This window comes from Chelonus insularis, unplaced genomic scaffold, assembly GCF_013357705.1.
Source record: "Chelonus insularis isolate UGA/USDA-ARS -01 unplaced genomic scaffold, ASM1335770v1 contig_25_pilon, whole genome shotgun sequence".
NCBI lineage: Eukaryota > Metazoa > Arthropoda > Insecta > Hymenoptera > Braconidae > Chelonus > Chelonus insularis.
The window spans coordinates 2,193,390-2,214,323 of NW_023276451.1; the positions used below are offsets into that span (position 1 = coordinate 2,193,390).

Here is a 20,934-nt window from a genome sequence, read left to right on the forward strand (position 1 = left end):
ACCCATTACTATAACTTCCCACTGGGAAGTTAAAAATAACTTATCACTTTAATACATTGGTAGAAATTGAAATAATTTGAAATTTATTGAGACAAATGAAGACAACACCCCTCAAGATTCCATGACATACGACACTGAATGGGCAGGAAGTAGATATTTTGAGGAAATAATATAAAAGTTTATTTAATTGTATGTTTTTGTCAATTATGAAAAAAAATTTGTTTAATTACAATTAAAAATCTAATTTTTTGCAACTCAACCTTTTCTTTGAAGTAAGGTTTATGCATTAAATAAAGTATCAAAAATAATATAATAATAGAATAAACGTATATAAGTTATATGAAATATACTCCTAAAATATATAAGTTAAATGTTAGCATCATAAAAATTCAAAAATTCACATTTCGCGCGTCATTACAACAGTGCAACCTGGTAAAAGAGATCGGTAACAATTACGAACACTAAATTGGTGACAATTACCTACAAAATTTTTTAAATTGAAATTTACAATTTTTAAAAATTCAAATTCAAATTTTTTACCCGCAACAACAGCAGCACTACCTGGATAGGTAACAATTACCGACTGTAGGTAGTCACAGCGCCACCCGACGGTGAAATCAGTATAAGTTGCCGACTGCAGGTCAGCAACAAGGCCATCTAGCGGAGATATCGGCAACTACACTCACAGTCGGTAGATTGCCGACCCGGTGGGTAACTTACCGATCAGGGTCGCTCAGTCAGTATGGTAGGATAGGCTAGAACCACCGTCATTATTCTACTAGTTTCATTGAAATTCATAAGCATTTTACATTACATTACATAATAAAACAACAATTTTCTGTACTTTGTATGTACTTCATTTATCATAACTGTTTGAAATATTCAATATAAACGAAAAGTATATCAGTCATGCAATTAATTATATAAATCCTTAAAATAATTAATGCCTGTGAGTGTTGCTTTTTTCAAGATTTTTATTGCATATAAAGTACCTTTATCGTAACAAAAACATTCCTCACTAGAAAAATTTTTCATAATAAACCTTGACCAAGAACTTTAAGTAGTTCAATATGACTAGGCTCTACTTTTTTATGACCATTACGAACTGAATCACTGACTTCTTTTTCATGTGACTTTGACGTATTATAAAGTTTATGATTGTTCATTTGAGTCGACATGACTATTCCTATTATTGTTCAATAATTAATATTTATATTATGCTTGACTGATAACAATTTTTTGCATGTAAATCGTAGCTTGAAGCTGGATTGTTATAAACTAATTAATGTTAAAAAAAATAACTGTTTAAAATATTTAAATGAAAAAAAAATGACATATATTTATAGAAAATCGAACTTTATCGAAGTGAGAATTCGAACATAGTCCATTTTTTGACGTAAAACTAAGTTACAAATATTTTTTATCTTCTTGCCCTTATTTTGTATAATCAAAACTTACCGATAACATTTATCTCACGCAAGGTTTTTCTTCTTTTAATATTGATGTCATTATTTTAACTGAACGTGACATTGCTATTGGCTATCTGGAGAAATGAAAAATACAGAAAGCTACTCAGTTCTGAACTGAAATAAATTAAATTAGTCTGTTAACATCCAAATGAAATTGAATTTCCAAATGTAATATAGTGAACTCACTAAAAATTAAAAACAGTAATTTATTTATTATAATAAACTGTTCAACAACTGGGACGTCTACTTCAATGTGAAAAAAATAATTTAATTTGAATACTAATTTAAAATGTACAATATAAATTGTCTGCACACAGGCACTGCTATCGTACCTGTTTAGCCGTGCGTTATATTTCTCAACGTTAGATGGCATGTCGATTCTTTTTAATGCATCTCAGGCTTACAATTGTAATATGAGGCCCTTGTTATGCGCATGCGTCAATAATACATGAATATAAGAATTATTAAAATAACTGCATGTAATATAACTACTTATGATACTTATAATTGAAAACAAGGCTAATTACAATGAACAGTCTAATTATAGAGGATAATTATTGACATAATTATTCTCACACATGTAAATATTAACCCCCACTTCGCGCTATGCGCCTACCCCAACCACTCGCGGCACCGCTCCGCTGGACACAAATTTATCCCTACTTTGTAATAGGAAATAAGATTACGGTCCACCAAAGTTGCTTCATACCACTTAAGTCAATGATCAAATCCATGGTAATCACTCGTTCTCTCTAAACGACTAATTTTCAATGCACAAGTTTAGTCGTTTATATGCAATACAGGTTAAGGGAAAATAAAATCTATTCTTTCGTTGATGAAGTTTCTGACATCATTATTCTTCCAAAGAAGTTAATCTTACCCCGATGAACTGAACAATAGTTGTCTTTATGACGTCATTTATGTAAAAGGTAACAAAGAGGTTTAACAGAAAAGTTGAGACGTATTATTCTTCGAGTCACAAAACAAAGAAAAACCCGTTGTTAGAAAATAAATGTATTTCCAAAATCAACCGCTAGAGTAACGTTTATAAAGAACAGGATAGATTTTTGACATGTCAGTTCAGAAAATACATAAATATTCAATAGTGCATTGTTAAGTAAAGTAAAATGGATTCCATCAACAGCATTACCAATAATACACAAAAAACTAATAAAAAAATGGGATAATTAAAGACAACAAAGCCCTATCAAATGACAGGACTAAGAAAAGTCGATGCGAAGCATGGTGATTTAGTTATTGCAACATTAGGTAATAAATTTATTGTTTTTTTACCGGAAAAAATAGTTAAAGCATTTGAAGATGATGCAACATTAAACATGTTCCCGGACTTTGTTGAAATCTTTGTCAATATCTTAGAGCGTTTCGCACCGCAACTCATTTAATTCAACAAGATTACATTCAATCATCTCCATGTAATGCAATTAAATTATGTCGACGATTATAGAATGAATTTCTTTTCATTCGAATATTTTCTGAAATTTACCTACAGCGCCTACTAACAAGTCCGCCAGGAGTAATGAAGATGAGTCAAAAAAATTTTTTCCGACACTTAGAGTTTATTTTTGATGAGGAGAGGGTGGAGGAGAGGAGGTTCCGTTTAAATTTACTACGCCTGTTATTTGTTGTTTTTACAATAGCACTCGTGTACTACGGAATTTTATGTCATTTATCAAACTGACATCATGAAATTCTCGCGACGCCAAATACGTGGGCCGTCTTAATTAATTTCTGGTCAGTGACGAGGAGCTCCGATAACAATTGATTAGTCTACAGGTAGCTCCAGTATTTGGCGTTAGTCGCCAGAAGTTTCTTGGAGGAACGGAACGATAAAGCATCTGTGCTGCAGTGGTCTGGATGCGACCCGAAAGGTCCACACGACCAACTTCCCCGTGGAAAAAATGAAAAAACAATTCGAATAGATCCTGTTTCCATTCTTAATAACAAATGGAATTGTTATAAACGAAATGAGTCTGCTTTTATTCATTTGATATGGTTAGTTACTTTATTTTAGTATAAGAAAAAATTGTGCGTTAGAAGAATTCGAATGTACCTCATAGATCTTTTTTTTCATCATTTACAACAAATTTCATTGTCATACACGAAAAAAGTATATTTTCATTTATGTCATACGGTTGGTAACATTTTCTTAGTAAAAGAAAAAATTATGCGTTAAAAGTACTCATAGATGAAGAAACGGTCCCTATTTTTATTGTTTATAACTATTCCAAACTTATTATTTAAATAGAACTATGATCAATAATCACTTTTTAGTAACAATATTCCATATTATTGACGATTATTATTGACTATTATAGCGTCTTTATGCTGTTTTCTCAATCCTGACACGAGTTTAAAATTCTTTCATTGCTGATTTTGTTTTTTTCGATGGAATATTGCCACCATATTTTGGGACACGTATTCTTATCATTTAATATTCATATTTTTTCAAAGATTTCGAAATTTTGTCTAAAAACTGCTATAATTTATAAATTAAGAAATAATTAATAATGACGTGTCGAATGTAATTGGTCCCACATCGACATCATTGTTTGTTCTCGAGATAATCGAGGCGAAAAATAATTCTGAATGCACATACGTACATACACATACAGAAACGTCTACTGGAAAATGATCGTATTCGACTCTAGGGACCTTAAAACGTGAAGATATGTCAAAATTCAAGATTCGCTAAATCGGACCCATTACTATAACTTCCCACTAGGAGGTTAATAAGAGTAAAAAAAGAATTTGTAAATAATAAGTCGGACACAACACTATTAAGTGAAAAAAGGTTGGTAACGATTATTGCCATGAAATCAATACCAATTTTAAAAATTTGAATTTTCACCTACTTCAGAAGTGCCATTTACTAGAACAGATTAATAAGGGTGCTATAAATGTAAAAATCGGTGAGTGGCGAGCACAAGGTCGATATCTATGTAGACTGCTCTTAAAGTTAAATGCTGATTAGTTATAAAGTTTGTTCTAAGAATAACTAATCAACTTCAAAAAAATACCGAAATCTAGTTTAGTTGATTTTTAAAGAGATAATTTTTTTTGTTCCAATTTATGCATATTGTTTTTTAGTTGTAATACACAACTGTGATTATAGTTATTAAATTGTAATAATATTGTTTTGTTTTTAGTTTAAATTTCAAATTTGGATTTCCACTGAATAATATTTTAAAATAGGGTTTTTTTTCCATACAGATTGTTATCTTTATATAGATACACCTCTTAGACGTAGACTAAGGCTTTAAGTGTGTCCAAAATAGATTAGGCTTTAGGGTTGAAACAATAATTTACGTTTGTTTGGTTGAAACACGACATCGCAACTAACTGTCAAGTTTTAACAATAATATATATATATTGTTCAAAGAAGACGTTGACTTTACCAAGAGTGGATAAAGTCAAAACCAATTAGCTTTGAGATTTTCGACTTATCATTTCTTTTGGTAAGAACTGATACTTCAGGGAGTACACTTTTCCATTCGTATTTCTAATCGTTTCTACTAATATGTGTTGACGAGGTACAATTCTCTCTAAGTAATTTGAAAAGTGTTAATAGGTGATGATTATCAATTTCTTTTCTTCACTACAAAATAATTGATTTTGATTGCGTATATGAGATACAGATGATTTATTGCTTATTGGTAGAACTTTTTAAAGTAACATTTATTATTTGATTGTTTCTTTTCATAATTCTCTCAGAATACTTTATTAAGTTAAAATTGACGTAACCATGAATTATTGATAATAGTACGGATTAGACGTTAAGAAAGTAATCAGTATATTAAGAGAAATTTTTTTTAATTCATAAGAATACCGGAAAATTCCAATAATAAAAGAATAATGACTAAAATGATTGAATTTGGAAAAATGACTATTAATTACTGTCAAGTTCTGAATATTTCCCCTAGTATCGATCAAGTAATTGAAAGAATTAAAAGTACCAGATTCATTGACCAAGGAATATCCGAAAAGAGAGGTTAATGCTACTTGAGGGTTGTTTTGCTACAAAGAGAGGGTGATCGGTATTGAGAAATATTAGAACAGAAAAAAAAAGTGTTTTTCTAGAAAGAAGTATTACGTCGTGTCTGTTTGTTTTTACAATTTTTTTTTAATTGGCGTTGTATAGTCTATATGCTTTGAATTCATTTGAATAGCCTACTAGAATAAGTTCTTTTCCGTTCGGTTCAAATTTACCTTGACTTGGTCCTTTCTTTAAAGCTATAGCTGTACTACAGAAAATTCGTAGTCCGCTGACATCTGGCTCATAACCATACCAGCACTCGAAAGGTGTTATATTGTACTGTAAAGCATGTGTTGGACATCTATTACGAATGTGGACTGCTGTATTTACTGCTTCTGCCCACAGGAATTTCGGTAATTCTGAATAAATTAACATTGATCGCGCCATCTCAACAAGAGTTCGATTTGCTCTCTCTGCCACACTGTTTTGTTGTGGGTTGTATTCTTCCGTAAGACGTCTTTGGGTTCTTTTTTCATCCAAGAGTGCCCTTTCTTTAGCCCTTTTTCGGTTTCGACTTTATTTTTATTTTTTTTAAATGCTTCTCGAACTTCAGATATCTTCTTTATTAAGAAAATTTCAATATATCTGAATTTGTCATCAATGAAATTAACTAAATACTTCAAACCTCCAAGTGATTCGGTGCGTTCAGGTCCTCAAACATCGCTATGTATCAAACCTAGGACTCTAACGGCTGTATTTGCAGCAGGTTAATATGGTAAACTATGTATTTTTGCTTCACTGCAAATAATATAATCGGCTTTTCGATATTCACCTTTTAAATTAAGACCAATTACTAAATTTTCAATCTCTAACATATGTAAAACACGGTAATTGAGATGGACATACCTTTAGCGCCAACATTCGACATTATTTGCTGCTGCATTGTTAGTATAATACGTGAGTTGATCGATCGTTTCTGTTACCACATATAATTTACCAACCCGATGACCATGAAGTAGAACACTCCCATCAGAACGCATCACTTTTGCTGTTTGTTTTTCTATGATTGTCAGAACCTGCAGTATTTACAGTACAATTAGAACGGGCTTTAATCTTCGAAAACAATGATCGATCTTAGCACATATGTGCAGTTGCACCACTATCAAGGCACCAAACTTGATCACTTCCAGTACGAAGGTTCGATTCCATAACGCCTATTAAGTCTCTTGTGCTAGTAGGTTTAATGATCAAAGCATCAACTATACTTTCACCTTCGACGTGTTGAGCAGAATGATTCAGTGATATGCTAGCAGCAGGTTTACTCCGACAATCTTTAATCATATGATGAAATTCGCCACAGTTGTGGCATTTCCCTGGAAAACGTCGTTTATTATTATATTGGTTATATAGTACCCCATGTGCATTTTCCGTAAGTTTTTCTGTACCAGAACGCCCTGCCTCGTCTTCAATCAGGACTTCAGGAATTCAAGAGTTGGAATCTCCTCTTTAGACTCCATTACAACAATAAAGTTTTCATACTTGCTAGGCAATGTATCTAGTAACATAATTGTCAACAATTCTGGTGGAATTTCTATACCCGCCTCTTCGAGTTTATTTGCTTTATCAACAAAATCTCCGAGGTGTTTAATCATTGTAACATTCGATTCTTTTCTCATTTAATAAAGTTCTCGATAAAGTACAGATTTACGTACTGGACTTTTTGATTGATGTATTCTTCCCATTATATCCCAGGCTTCTTTTGATGAAGTGCAATTTTTGATGTGGCGTGCTTGACCTTGTGTTATTCCCATTGTGATTGATGCCATTGCCTTACTATCAGCTTTGATCCATACATTGAGTTCAACAACAGCCGTGGCATTTGGTCATACTGATTCTCCACGAACATGTTGCAAATAATCGTTATAGACTAATATGCTTTCCAGTTGTAGTCTCTAGGGCTCATAATTTTCATCACTAAGTCTTTCTGATACACTCAAGCCTGTGATGTTCATTTTGATCCAACGTTTATAACCTCTTGGTGCAACAGAATATTATAGGAAATATTGTTTTAAGAGGCAGAAGAAAAATTGTACCACACTCGTTTTATACAAACATGTTTTACTGTTTCATCTTACTGCTGGGCCCATAACCTGATAAAAAGTATAAACGCAAAACACCTTCTATAGAGAATATAGTTCATTATAAATAAAGTAAGAAAAAGTAATTTAAAACGAACAAAAAAAAAAAAATACAAGAAGTAAAGGTGATAGTAGTTCGACGCTGATGATAAATGAATCATATGGGTTATTGAATTGTTAGCATAAGATAGGATGTCCCATATAATTGACGTTCACATATCTCATTTGACGTCTGCTTTGAGAGAGATTTCATGAAAAAAAATTTATCGAAAAAAAAAAACGTGATTTTTCGCGAGGTACTTAATTTCTGTCCTTCGGACGGGGGAGGCATGGTGATTTTGCCACAGAAGACTCACTTATCCAGACTAATCATTGCAGATGCTCATGAAAGAACATTGCATGTTGGGACGCCGGCGACTCTGAACTTCATACGATTATCTTACTGGATCTTAGGACGACTCTCCGTGAAATCTTATATTTGTCATTGTATAAAATTTGTTCGGTTACGTGGCGTACGAGCAAAGCAGTTAATGGGTCAATTGCCGTTATCAAGAATCACTCCAGCTCGACCATTTGAAGTCCGTAGTGTGGATTACGCTGGTCCTGTCACACTAAAGACTTGGAAAAGCAGAGGCGCCAAAACAACCAACGGTTAGATGTGCATTTTTATGCGCTTCGTTACATCAGCTCTCTATTGAGGTATTGTTACAGATTATTCAGCAGACCCATTTATTACAGCGTTGAGACGGCGTCCTGGACGTCGAGGTGTCTGCAGGACTTTCTACAGTGATTGTGACACCACATTTCGAGGCCCAGACACGCTCATCAGACAACTTTTCAAGCAGGGGACTCACGAGTTCAGTCAACTTGCAGCTGTGTCCTCAAAGGATGGAAAGGAGTGGAAGTTTAATCCACCAGCTGCACTACACATAAAAGGAAAGTGGGAAGCTGCAGCCAAATTAGTAAGGTTTCATCTAAACAGAACTACAGGTGACTCACTCTTCACATACGAAGAGCTTTCCACACTGCTTGTCCAGATAGAAGCAGTCCTCAACTCCAGACCACTCGAGCCTCTCTAATCTAACTCTACAGACATCTCAGTAATAACTCCAGCACACTTCCTCGTTAGTGAATCGCTCGTGACATTACCAGAGCCTTCACTAGAAGACGTGCTAATGCCACGCTTATCCAGTTGGCAGTTCATTCAGCAGCGACTCCAATTGTTTTGGTTAACTTGTTCAAAACAATACCTCCAGCAGCAACTCGCCATCTCCAAATAGAAACACCCATCACACTAAATCACAGTCGGCTCACTTGTACTACTCACAGATGAGAGGTTCCCACCAACAAAGTGGCCTCTCGCCAGTGTGAAGGAGGTGTTCTCAGGAGCAGATGGACTTATCAGAACAATCACACTCAAGACAGCAGCAGCAGAACTCATCAGACCACTCACCAAGCTAGTCATCTTACCATACACTCCACCAGCAGAAGATCAGCAAAGGCGTTGTTGATGGTGGGACAATGTTCTTACTTGGACGACCCCAAGTCAGCAATTCTAATATTCAAAATTGTGTGATGCCAACTCTACGACCCTAGTGACGCCGACAAGCATGCAGTCGAGCACTTGTGGCGTCAGTTAACACCAGGCAAATCACGCGGTCAACTTTGTAATTTTTCTCTCGGCCAAATCAAGGCATTGTGCAGTAAAACTTACGGATTTCAGACAAATCTATATCAGTCGTCTTAGTAAGTGTCTCTCGGACAAACGTGAACGAAAATCATCAATCTCAAACGTGCTAGTGTTATATTCATAGTTTAAGTTTAATATAAACCCATAGAACCATGTTCTTAGTGCTGAACTTTTGTTCATGAACCTTCTAGCATCCAACCTCATTCATTCAATTTATAGTCCACTAGTTTAATTCAATTTCTTCTTATAACGGCCGACTCGAAGTCAGAACAGAAAGACTGGTCCGAATACAATGAAGTATTTGTAACCGTTAACTATGATACTGGATTACAGAAGAGAGGAACTGGGCGCTTATACAACAGCACAACAGGTATCATATTCATTAAAAAAAAACAATTATTTCAGAATTTTGTTCTTCAATAAAATAATTTTTCTATCAACTCAGGTTAATTTATTCTAAACTCAACTCTGCCGAAGATAATTTCTTATTTATAATAATGAAATAATTCTACAAATCGTCGGAAAAGATTTCTGTAAAAAGAAAGTTCTGAGCATTACTAAACGTGAGTAAGCGAGCGAGATCGAAGTTAACGAGTAAAAAAAATACATAGATAGTAGAATTTATTGTTTATCAATGAAACGAAAAGTTACATGAGACAGTAAAATAGTTATAGATACAGACTGTGAATAACTACATAATAAGACAGCTTTGTGAAGTCACAGATATTTTCTCTCAAAATAAGTACATTAAAAGATATCATACAAGGCCACATTTCAGTGTATGCAATGTAGAGATAGATGATGGTCATCTAAGAACTGCTAGAAATTGTTGATCAGGGTTGTGTTTCTAGAGGTTTCCTAGACAAGACATGAAGAGTGTGATGTCCCCACTTTTAAACTTGGCCTAGACACTCGAGTTTTTGGCCCAGACAAATTCAAAGCTAACCTGCTTAAGAGTAGCTTCAGCTCTTCCACGTAATTAAAACGTCCAGGAAGGTAGTAGCTCAATAACCAAGACCTCAAAGTCACGAGAAAAAATTGGCAAAGCATTTGGTGGTCGTTTTGTGAGGTTAATCTTGAATGAGGACAATCTGCCAAGCTTGCGTTTGGCGGCAATAGCTGATCGCACAAAGCGAGCATCAGCACATTTTACAGCAATAGAGACGGCAGTCCTAGACTTGGATGGCTTCATGATAGCACCAGTTGAGGTAAAGCCTGTAGAAGACACAGCAGAAGAAGACGGAGACAGAGAATTGGCAAAGTTAGTAGCAATACTCCACATGTTCTTAGTTAATCAACACGTGACGTTAGTCGCTTCAGCGTAAACCTGAGTTCAGAATTCTCTATTTGAGATTCGCCACATCTTTGCAGCTAGACTCAGACTTAGGCCATAAAATCAGGTAACATTCCAAGGACTGCACTGTGCTCAGCCTGTATCATACCTACGTTAGGAATAGATGCACTAACTCCATTAATGGCTTTCATGATGTTTGTGCGATTGAGTTTAGTGGGTCTCTTTGGACCAAACAACACTTATGTACTCCTGTGGCACGTAGCTCTCATGAATAACATGAACAATCTGGTCTCTTTCTATAGAAAATTCAGTTCTTCTGGCTCCCCTGGTTTTATTTAAAAAATCTATAATATTAGATTCTGATATAACTCACCCCTCAATACTAACAAGCTCTGTGTTATCCCACGAGATAATATTATCGGGCATGTTTTTTAGGCGTCTATAGTTATGCTTTTGATTGGAATTTCTTTGGCACACTATCAATAACAGATCGATCCATATTATGATCAGGCGATTTATATATTGATTCCCTTGTTTCGTCACCATATGTCGACGATTTTTTATTGTCGTTTTCAGTCAAATGCTGCCCTACTGCAGGCTGGCTTGCATTGTTGATCAACCGCAAATACCTTTCCAGTACTTGTGAATAGGCATTCCACTTATCACGTTCATTCCGATAACATGTAGAACATTATATTTCATTTATTTCTTGATCAAGGCGCGTTAATACGAAATCATAACTTTTATCTAACCTGCTCGTTAATAATTTTGTATCGGATAATTGAAAATTCTTCACAGTCTCTTCAGATATTAAAACCATTTTTTTAAGCATGTTCCATTTTCAGTCGTTAATCAATTTTGATATTAATCTGCCCAGAATAGGTGCCAGAAGAATCGGTAAAAAACCACACCCTTTTTGTAAAATGATCTTCTTTTTCCCTTAGCACTTGTACGCAAAGAGACTAACGTGCTGTTTCAATTTACGCTTCTGATCCACTGTCAATGACACGTTGGCGTGTAAAATGTTAAGAACACATTCGCATATGTAACGCACTAGCTTAAAATCAGCTTTCTTCAATATAGCTGCTCGTTGTTCTTTGCTTAGATAGAATAAAGCACTAAGTATTGATGCTTGTTTCTTGCGTGATGCATTTACCGTTATCACTGCTTGAGAACAGGTACATCGTGATTATAAGTGTTCTTATTTATAGGTTTGCGCTGTGCATAAACGTAGTGCTCCGGGTTCTCTGGAATAATACACGTGCAGAATCGACAATTTCCAGGTGTCGATTGATTCAAGTCTAGCAATAAGTGACTATGTGGCTGAGCGGTTGCATCATAATATATTTTTTAGAAACGCGTACATTTTCTAGGAAGACATGCTGGGCTAAATGCTGAATCTGTGAACGATCACGGGAGTTTTTAAAAATTACAATGTAGTTAGCATTCAAAGAAATGTCACGTTATTCTTTTCTCCGATGAAATAAGTTTTATATTGTGTGAAATAAATATAACACTCAAATAAATATGATGAGTACCCTTTGTGAAAAGATCAATAATTGTACTGCTTAATGATTCGCGCATAAGATCGTTAATAATAATCAATTTCAGGGTGCGATCAGCCGTATAATCGTTGCTAGTTGATAATCCTTTTTCAAATTCAAGTGAACGAAACGTTGGATAATTATTATAATCTTCTTGTCATTCAGCATAATGAAATATTATTTTTGAGAAACGTGTATCGCTGGTGTGATGTTTAGTACGGAGGAATCTTTTTATGAAAACAGTTTTAGCACAACCTGTAGGACCACAAATAGTGGAAGTCCAAGGATGTTTCTAGCGTGGATCCATAATTATAAATGTCCCCTATTAAAAAGTGACTACTATTTTTATGTTATACTTTTTGTTATATCTTTTTGTTGACGGTCATCATAAGCCTTATAACCATGGTTATATGATCTCTCAGGACGGGCTCTAAGTAGCCTGAATTTTTTCTTAAAATTTCTATTTAAGGGCAATCTCAAAATATTCCACCACTCTGCGGCCCAGTAACTAGCGCCGCGTAGTGGTGACAAAGGCGAACTAATGTAGAATAATTAATTGAAAATTAGTTTAAAAATCGAGGAATAAATAAATAATAAAAAAGATGCATAAATTTAAAAGCTAAATATTTATTTAATAATTTAAAACAACTCATCACAAGGCAAAATGCGGGAAAAATTATATTTCACTAAAAATATAAATTAACATCACGTCGACGGTTTTCACATATCAACACTTTTTATGAGATAATTATCTATTAATCTCAAAAAAGGGAATGATTAGTCGATTGATGCTGTCAAAAACTACATTTCGATAACGAATTAACGATGACACAATTAAAAATAGATTCACAAAACTGTCAAAAAGTAGCGAGTTGAATATAGATGTTGAACAGCCATGACACTTAACAGACCAGTGCCGTCTCGAAAAAAATACGTCTCAGGGGCGAAAAATAATTTTTATTCGACTAGTCGGTAAAGTTCTGTTTTACCACATACTGCAACCACCAAAAGATGGCAGCATAGCGATAGGCTTGATATTTAGAATGCCTCGAAACTCAAAAGTCATAAGAAAAATAAAATTGAATGAACAATCATTAATCTACAGGCTAGAATAAATAGATATTGACTTAGATAGACATTTTCTATAATTACCAGTATTGTTAACAAGTATATTGTTGGCAAGTACTAACAATCAATATCGTCATAAATAAATAACTTTTAGTTCTATTTATTTTTAAAGATTTTCCCTTCGAAATCTCAGATAGTACAGCTGCCTACATTGCTCTAAATTGAATTAATAATTAATTAAAGAACCTACAATTATTCAACAATAATCATTGTTAGTGTTGTTAACAAGTGTACTATTAACGAGTACCAATAATTATTAATGTCATTAATAAGTAACTCTTAGCTCTGCTTATTTTTGAAGTTTTCATATTCAAAATCTCAGATACTACAGCTGGAAACATGTGTGCAATTTTTTAGCTTGATAGGAATAATTTTATTTGCGATAGAATTTTTAAATCTTCAAAAAAAGATCTTTTTCCCATTTCTTTAACGTTTAAAAAATCTAAATACTGTCTTCTTGTTATCACGAAAGTTTAGAAATTTGCACACGTTTTAGTAAAGACATTGAAAATAACTGTGCAATTTTTTAGTTTGATGGGAATAATTTTATTTGCGATAGAATTTCTAAATCTTTAAATAAAGATCTTTTTTCCATTTCTTTAACTTTTAAAAAATCTAAAAAGTGACTTCCAGTCATTACAAAGGTTTGACAATGTTAACACATGCTTGTAAAGACATTGAAAACATGTGTGCAGTTTTTTAGCTCGATGGGAATAATTTTATTTGCGATAGAATTCTTAAATCTTCAAAAAAACATCTTTTTTCCATTTCTTTAACTTTTAAAAAATCTAAAAAGTGACTTCCAGTCATTACAAAGGTTTGACAATGTTTACACATGCTTGTAAAGACATTAAAAACATGTGTGCAATTTTTTAGCTCGATGGGAATAATTTTATTTGCGATAGAATTCTTAAATCTTCAAAAAAACATCTTTTTTCCATTTCTTTAACTTTTAAAAAATCTAAAAAGTGACTTCCAGTCATTACAAAGGTTTGACAATGTTTACACATGCTTGTAAAGACATTAAAAACATGTGTGCAATTTTTTAGTTTGATGGGAATAATTTTATTTGCGATAGAATTTTTAAATCTTCAAAAAAAGATCTTTTTCCCATTTCTTTAACTTTTAAAAAATCTAAATACTGTCTTCTTGTTATCACGAAAGTTTAGAAATTTGCACACGTTTTAGTAAAGACATTGAAAATAACTGTGCAATTTTTTAGTTTGATGGGAATAATTTTATTTGCGATAGAATTTTTAAATCTTCAAACAAGATCTTTTTTCCATTCCAGATGTTTCATTGATTTCATGTTCAAATCCGAAAGCAAGCTTGACTCAGAGCCAAGAATCTCCATAGCTGCTGTCCATCCGTATAGGACAATAGCAGCTATACAAAATTATGTCTTTACAGTAGAAACTATTGGGCCTCTTACTGTCCTTCATGCTCCCACTGGGGCCAATGCGATCTTCTATGTTATTTAGTATAATGTGCAAGTGTAGAAGAATGCTTGTAAAGACATTGAAAACAAGTGTGCAATTTTTTAGTTTGATAGGAATAATTTTATTTGCGATAGAATTTTTAAATCTTCAAATAAAGATCTTTTTTCATTTCTTTAACTTTTAAAAAATCTAAAAAGTGACTTCCAGTCATTACAAAGGTTTGACAATGTTTACACCTGCTTGTAAAGACATTGAAAACATGTGTGCAGTTTTTTAGCTCGATGGGAATAATTTTATTTGCGATACTGATGAAGGTACTATTGTACCTTCTACCTTGTTTTTTAACTAATTACAACATTTAATAATAGTGTCACTTCGAAACAATTAATTTTTGATTTACACACGGATATCAATTTATTAATAAATGATTTCTTACGTCGTGCCTTTCTTTTTTTTAAAAACTTTAAGACAAATCAAATATTAGTTTTAATGCTTGAAAGAGCCAATACAGAGGGGACTGTCCCCTCCCACTTCATGGTGGGGGCGTAGGGTTTCAAGAAATATTTGGGTATGTCATGAGGTTGTGCTTCTTTTAATACCTGTCACTTATTCTCAATAAATTTTTTAAGTGGAATACATCACAACTTAGTTTTTCATCGTATAGAAAGAAACGTGTCAGTGAAGTGAATTATAAATTGTTATTTGAAAATTAATACTGTATATAGTGAATTATTTAACCCGACAACCATTGTGTAAGTATTTTATTAACTTGTCATACACGAAGGAAAAAAATTTTACTGTCTGACTAAAAAATAGTTCTATTGAATAATTTTTCAAGAAAGTAAAATTAATTTTGCAGAAGTAAATTAAAAAGTAAAATATGGCATAGTAATTTTTTAAGTTTTTCATGAGTTGGAAAATAGATAAATTCAATTTTTACGATCCCTATTTTTAACCTCTTGTAGCTTTCATTTCCAATTTTATGAACAATACATAAAAATTCTTTTCATCTATTTATCATTAAAATTGTCCATGACATTCAAAAGACTTTTATTAAAAATTTAAAGTAGAGGCAAATTAAAATTTTGTTTCTTCATGTAAGAATTTATGTAAATGCTCCATATTTGACTCAGAAAGATCGTGTTCTTCAATTTTGTTCGTAATATATTTTTTTTTAATATTAATCCATTGTTTTTCATATTATAGCTATTTCCAGAAAACAAATATGGCTACTTCACAACCTCCAGTAAAAACTGTCAATAAAAATGTTGCCAATACAACTGAAGCTGTAAGTATTTCTTAATCTAGAAAATAAAAAAAAAATAAAAACGCCGAGTAATGAATAAAAAATTTTATGAAATCATATTTTACAGGAATCCGTTGATTATTTAATAAAAAGGATCGATAAAATATTGGTCGAAAACTCCGGAGAAACGGATAAAATACCCCACAAAATTATGAACCATCCAGATAAACATAATCGAAAACAGCAACCTCTTCAAAATAGAAGACAACAACAACATCACCAGCAGCAGCAACAAACACGACCCTCAAAATCCAAGAAAAGGAATGAAAGAAGAAAGCAGTTGAAGAAAAAATATCGATCACAAAACAAGCGCAATAACGACAAAAAAATTATTAATATTTATAAATGCATTAACGGAAACATTATAATCGGTGAAAACGCAACAGGTACTTTTAACAATGATAAAAGTCGATGGAATAAAAAAAGATAAATAAAATTACTTTTCAAAATAGAAATTATGAAAAAAAAAAAATTTACTGACCCTCACACCTTCCATTCCATACTTCCACTCTACTTATTAATTTACAATCTCTAAAGTTACTAAGGATGCTGTAATTAAAGAATAGGAACAACTTTAAGAAAGTTCCATTTATTTAAAAAAAATTTTTTATACTAAATTTCAAAGAGTATCATCTTCATCATTAAGACGGCCATCAAATACCTATCTACGCTTGTCTGTTTAAAAACACTGTCAAGGTATACGCTCGTTTTGACACCTACATTTCTTGGTCCCACGTGCTTCAACAATAACATTTACAACTACTCACCTTAAGTCTATAGTCAACACGGATTAAAACATAATGAACCGATCAAACAGAATTTTTTTAAACAGGAGTAATGACAATTACGTCAAATATGGCGTCTTACAAATATATCTCTCACTTTTGAAACCTTATAGCTGTGGTTCATTCCGAATCATATTTTGCCTTGCAAAGTGTGGAGTTGCAACCACGTGTTTGCAGACATGTTTAAAAATTATTTTCCACTTCATTTATTAATTTGTAATTTCTAATATTATACATGTTAATAAGAATGCTGTAATAAACGAATATAGAAAACGTTAAAACGGTTCTATTCAATTTCAAACTTTGTATCATTTAAAACTGATAGGCTATTGCTGCCTGCCTGCATTGATCCAGGTTTTATTAATAATTAATGAAGAAACCTACAAGTATATGGCGATTATGATTGTAAACGATCTTAACAAGTAAACTGTTCACAAGTATCAATAATTAGTAATGGCATAAATACGTAACTCTTAGTTCGATTTATTTTTAAAGTTTTTATATTCGAAACCTCAGGGGGTATTGCTGCCTGCCTAGCTTCAGACTTAATAAAAAATTAATAAAAGAACTTACAATTATTTGACAATAATCATTGCTGGTATCGTTAACAAGTGTATTGTTAACAAGTACCAGCAATTAATATTGTTATAAAGAAATTACGTTCAGTTCTATTCATTTCCAAAATTTTTCTATTTAGGATTTCAGAAGGTACAGCTGCCTATATTACTCCAATTTTAATTAATAATAAATCAGAGAACTTACAATTATTTAACAATCGTTATTGCTAGTATTGTTAACAAGTGTATTGTTAACAAATACCAGCAATTAATATTGTCATAAATAAATAATTTATACTTCTACTATTTTCAATGTGTTTCCATTTAGAATCTCAGAGGGTACAGCTGCCTATATTACTCCGATTTTAATTGATAATAAATCAGAGAACTTACAATTATTTAACAATCATTATTGCTAGTATTGTTAACAAGTGTATTGTTAACAAGTACCAGCAATTAATATTGTCATAAATAAATAATTTATACTTCTACTATTTTCAATGTGTTTCCATTTAGAATCTCAGAGGGTACAGCTGCCTATATTACTCCGATTTTAATTAATATTAAATCAGAGAACTTACAATTATTTAACAATCATTATTGCTAGTATTGTTAACAAGGGTAATGTTAACAAGTACCAGCAATTAATATTGTCATAAATAAATAATTTATACTTCTACTATTTTCAATGTGTTTCCATTTGGAATCTCAGAGGGTACAGCTGCCTATATTACTCCAATTTTAATTAATAATAAATCAGAGAACTTACAATTATTTAACAATCATTATTGCTAGTATTGTTAACAAGTGTATTGGTAACAAGTACCAGTAATTGATATATTAATGAATAATTAATTTTTAGATCTATTCATTTCCAAAATTTTTCTATTTAGATTTTCAGAGGGTACAGCTGCCTATATTACTCCAATTTTAATCAATATTAAATCAGAGAACTTACAATTATTTAACAATCATTATTGCTAGTATTGTTAACAAGGGTATTGTTAACAAGTACCAGCAATTAATATTGTCATAAATAAATAATTTATACTTCTACTATTTTCAATGTGTTTCCATTTAGAATCTTAGAGGGTACAGCTGCCTATATTACTCCAATTTTAATTAATAATAAATCAGATAACTTACAATTATTTAACAATCATTATTGCTAGTATTGTTAACAAGGGTAATGTTAACAAGTACCAGCAATTAATATTGTCATAAATAAATAATTTATACTTCTACTATTTTCAATGTGTTTCCATTTGGAATCTCAGAGGGTACAGCTGCCTATATTACTCCAATTTTAATTAATAATAAATCAGAGAACTTACAATTATTTAACAATCATTATTGCTAGTATTGTTATCAAGTGTATTGTTAACAAGTACCAGTAATTGATATATTAATAAATGATTAATTTTTAGTTCTATTTATTTTTAAAGTTTTTATATTTAAAATCCTAGTGGGTATTGCTGCCTGCCTTGTTTTAGGCTTTATTGATAATTATTCAAAAAGTTTACAATTTTCCGTCTATAATAAATGCTACTATTATCAACGAGTGTCTTGTTAATAAGTAATAATAATTTTTTTTGCAATATACAAGTCTGTTTTAGTTCTTTTTTTTTTCGAAATTTCTGACATTCAAAATCTTAGTCGATACAGCTGATCGCATTGCTACTGGCTTCATTAATAGTTAATTGAAGAACTTACAAGTATTTAATAATTATAATTGTTGAGGTTGTTTTAAAGTATATTGTCTATAAATTCTGACAATTGTAATGGAATAAGTAAATTTTTCTTTTATTTAGTTTCAATCTTTTTATATTTTTTTCGACTCAGAAGCTCTTGCTGCCAGCATGCTTGTCTTGAAAGCAAATTTATTTCTATAATCTCTTTTATTGCACCTCATAATATTTTCGACGATATTGACAATCGGCTTAAAAAGATAAGCCGTAGACAACATTTTCCGAACACGTGCAAGCAATAACTATGGACAATAATAATATTGTCAACAAGCAGCTCATCACGCAGAACGATAATTAATTCCGCAGAGTATTTTGCAAAAAAATTTGCGGAATGTCAAAGATAATTTACCGCTCCATTTATCAATTTATCATCTCCAAAGCTGTATATGTTGATAAGGATGCTGTAATTAACAAAAAGAAAGAACGTTGACTACTGTTTCATTTTTTTTTAAACTTTTTTTCTTCCACAGCTGCGTGGCTATAGCCTGCATTACTCTAGGCTTGATTTATATTTCATTATATTACATTTTATTTTTATTTAAAAACTCACAAATAATTGTTAGTGATGTTGACAAGGACATTGTTAACAAATACTAACAATTACTGTTATTAAACTTAAAATAAGTGCCATAAAATGTGTTCAAACGTTTGTTTCCTTCATCTGAAGCTTCTTATTTTTTCTCAACAAACCTGGATGTTACAAGGACTATAATCCTCTTACCGAACGCATTTATCAGCCAGTATAAATGCCTACTCAGATCATAAAAAAATATCGAATACTTGTTTATTTACTTCATAATGGCCAACAATTTAATGAGAAAACTCAGGGTATTTATCATTTGTGTTACGGACTTTATCCTAAAGACAAGTTTTCTTTCTGTGGGAATAGAACTGTTTGTATCGGATCGTTTAATTTAATTCCCACTCTTTTTTATTCATACAATTTTTATTTATTTTGAAGTTTGTTCGGTTTATTTTGCAAAACTTTCCGCCGCATTCGTAGCAAAAAAGAAGTGAAAAGATTTGCAATTAGTGATAAGTGATTAAAGAGCTTTCCTAGTGATGGATTCGTCAGAAACAACTGCTAAGGCGAAGAATGGTGTAGCATACCGGAAAAAAAGTGGAAAAATGGCAGCAAAAAGGTCAGTAATATAAATATTTACATAATGAATGATTTTGTAGAAATCGTCATCATTCATTTTTTTTTCACTCTTACAATGAACATTATAATCAACTTAGTGATGAGCTTCGCGACTTGAAAACCAAAAGTAAGATTCCTCTCCCAGTCCTGACGGATATTTACCAAATATTTGTCCAGTCAAAGAAGGAAAAAAGAATAATTTTTATTTGCAATAGCCAAACTTATGATTGAAAGATCACCAGATAGGTATTACCGCGAGAAATACGATACTGTAAGTAAAAAATGCTTGAAATGCATAGGAAGGGGGGAAGTAAAAAAAAGGGTTTCATTCAGGGGACTTCCGGTCATCACGAAAGCTTAGAAATTTGCACACATTTCAGTGAAGACATTGAAAACATGTGTGCGATTTTTCGGCTCGATAAGAGTAATTTTATTTGCGATAAAATTTTTGATTCTTCAAATAAAGATCTTTTCTCCATTTTTAATTTTTCATCGATTTCATATTCAAGTCCGAATAGTCCAGTCAATATGGAAGGCTTGGCTCCATTTGTCTTGAAAATTTTTGTACAAAAGGCAATTTTTAATTTTCTAATGTCAAAATAACCGTAATGACGTGTAGGAAAAATGTGCCCAAAAACAAAAGTGCGCTGATTTTTTTTTATATGATTTTTTCGCATTTTAGTGGTCCTGTGTATCTAAGC

At 32.2% G+C, this 20,934-nt stretch overlaps 1 protein-coding gene across 1 annotated transcript; it reads right to left on the reverse strand.

Moving 5' to 3' along the window:
- Positions 1–1,031: 1,031 nt before the first annotated feature.
- Positions 1,032–5,910, reverse strand: LOC118064828 (uncharacterized). The gene is made up of 2 exons (XM_035079699.1): positions 5,697–5,910; positions 1,032–1,186 (listed from the first exon to the last, which is right to left on the reverse strand). The coding sequence occupies exons 1-2, from the start codon at positions 5,908–5,910 to the stop codon at positions 1,032–1,034; spliced, it is 369 nt and encodes a 122-aa protein (XP_034935590.1).
- Between the last annotated feature and the right edge of the window lie 15,024 nt (positions 5,911–20,934).

What these genes read in the sequence shown, in the direction of transcription:
- LOC118064828 (XM_035079699.1), bottom strand. Translation starts at nt 5,910, where the DNA reads ATGGCGCGATCAATGTTAATTTATTCAGAATTACCGAAATTCCTGTGG. An exon ending in AAAGAAAGGACCAAGTCAAG is followed by an intron (nt 1,187 to 5,696) that starts GTAAATTTGAAC and finishes GAACAATAATAG; the next exon opens with GAATAGTCATGTCGACTCAA.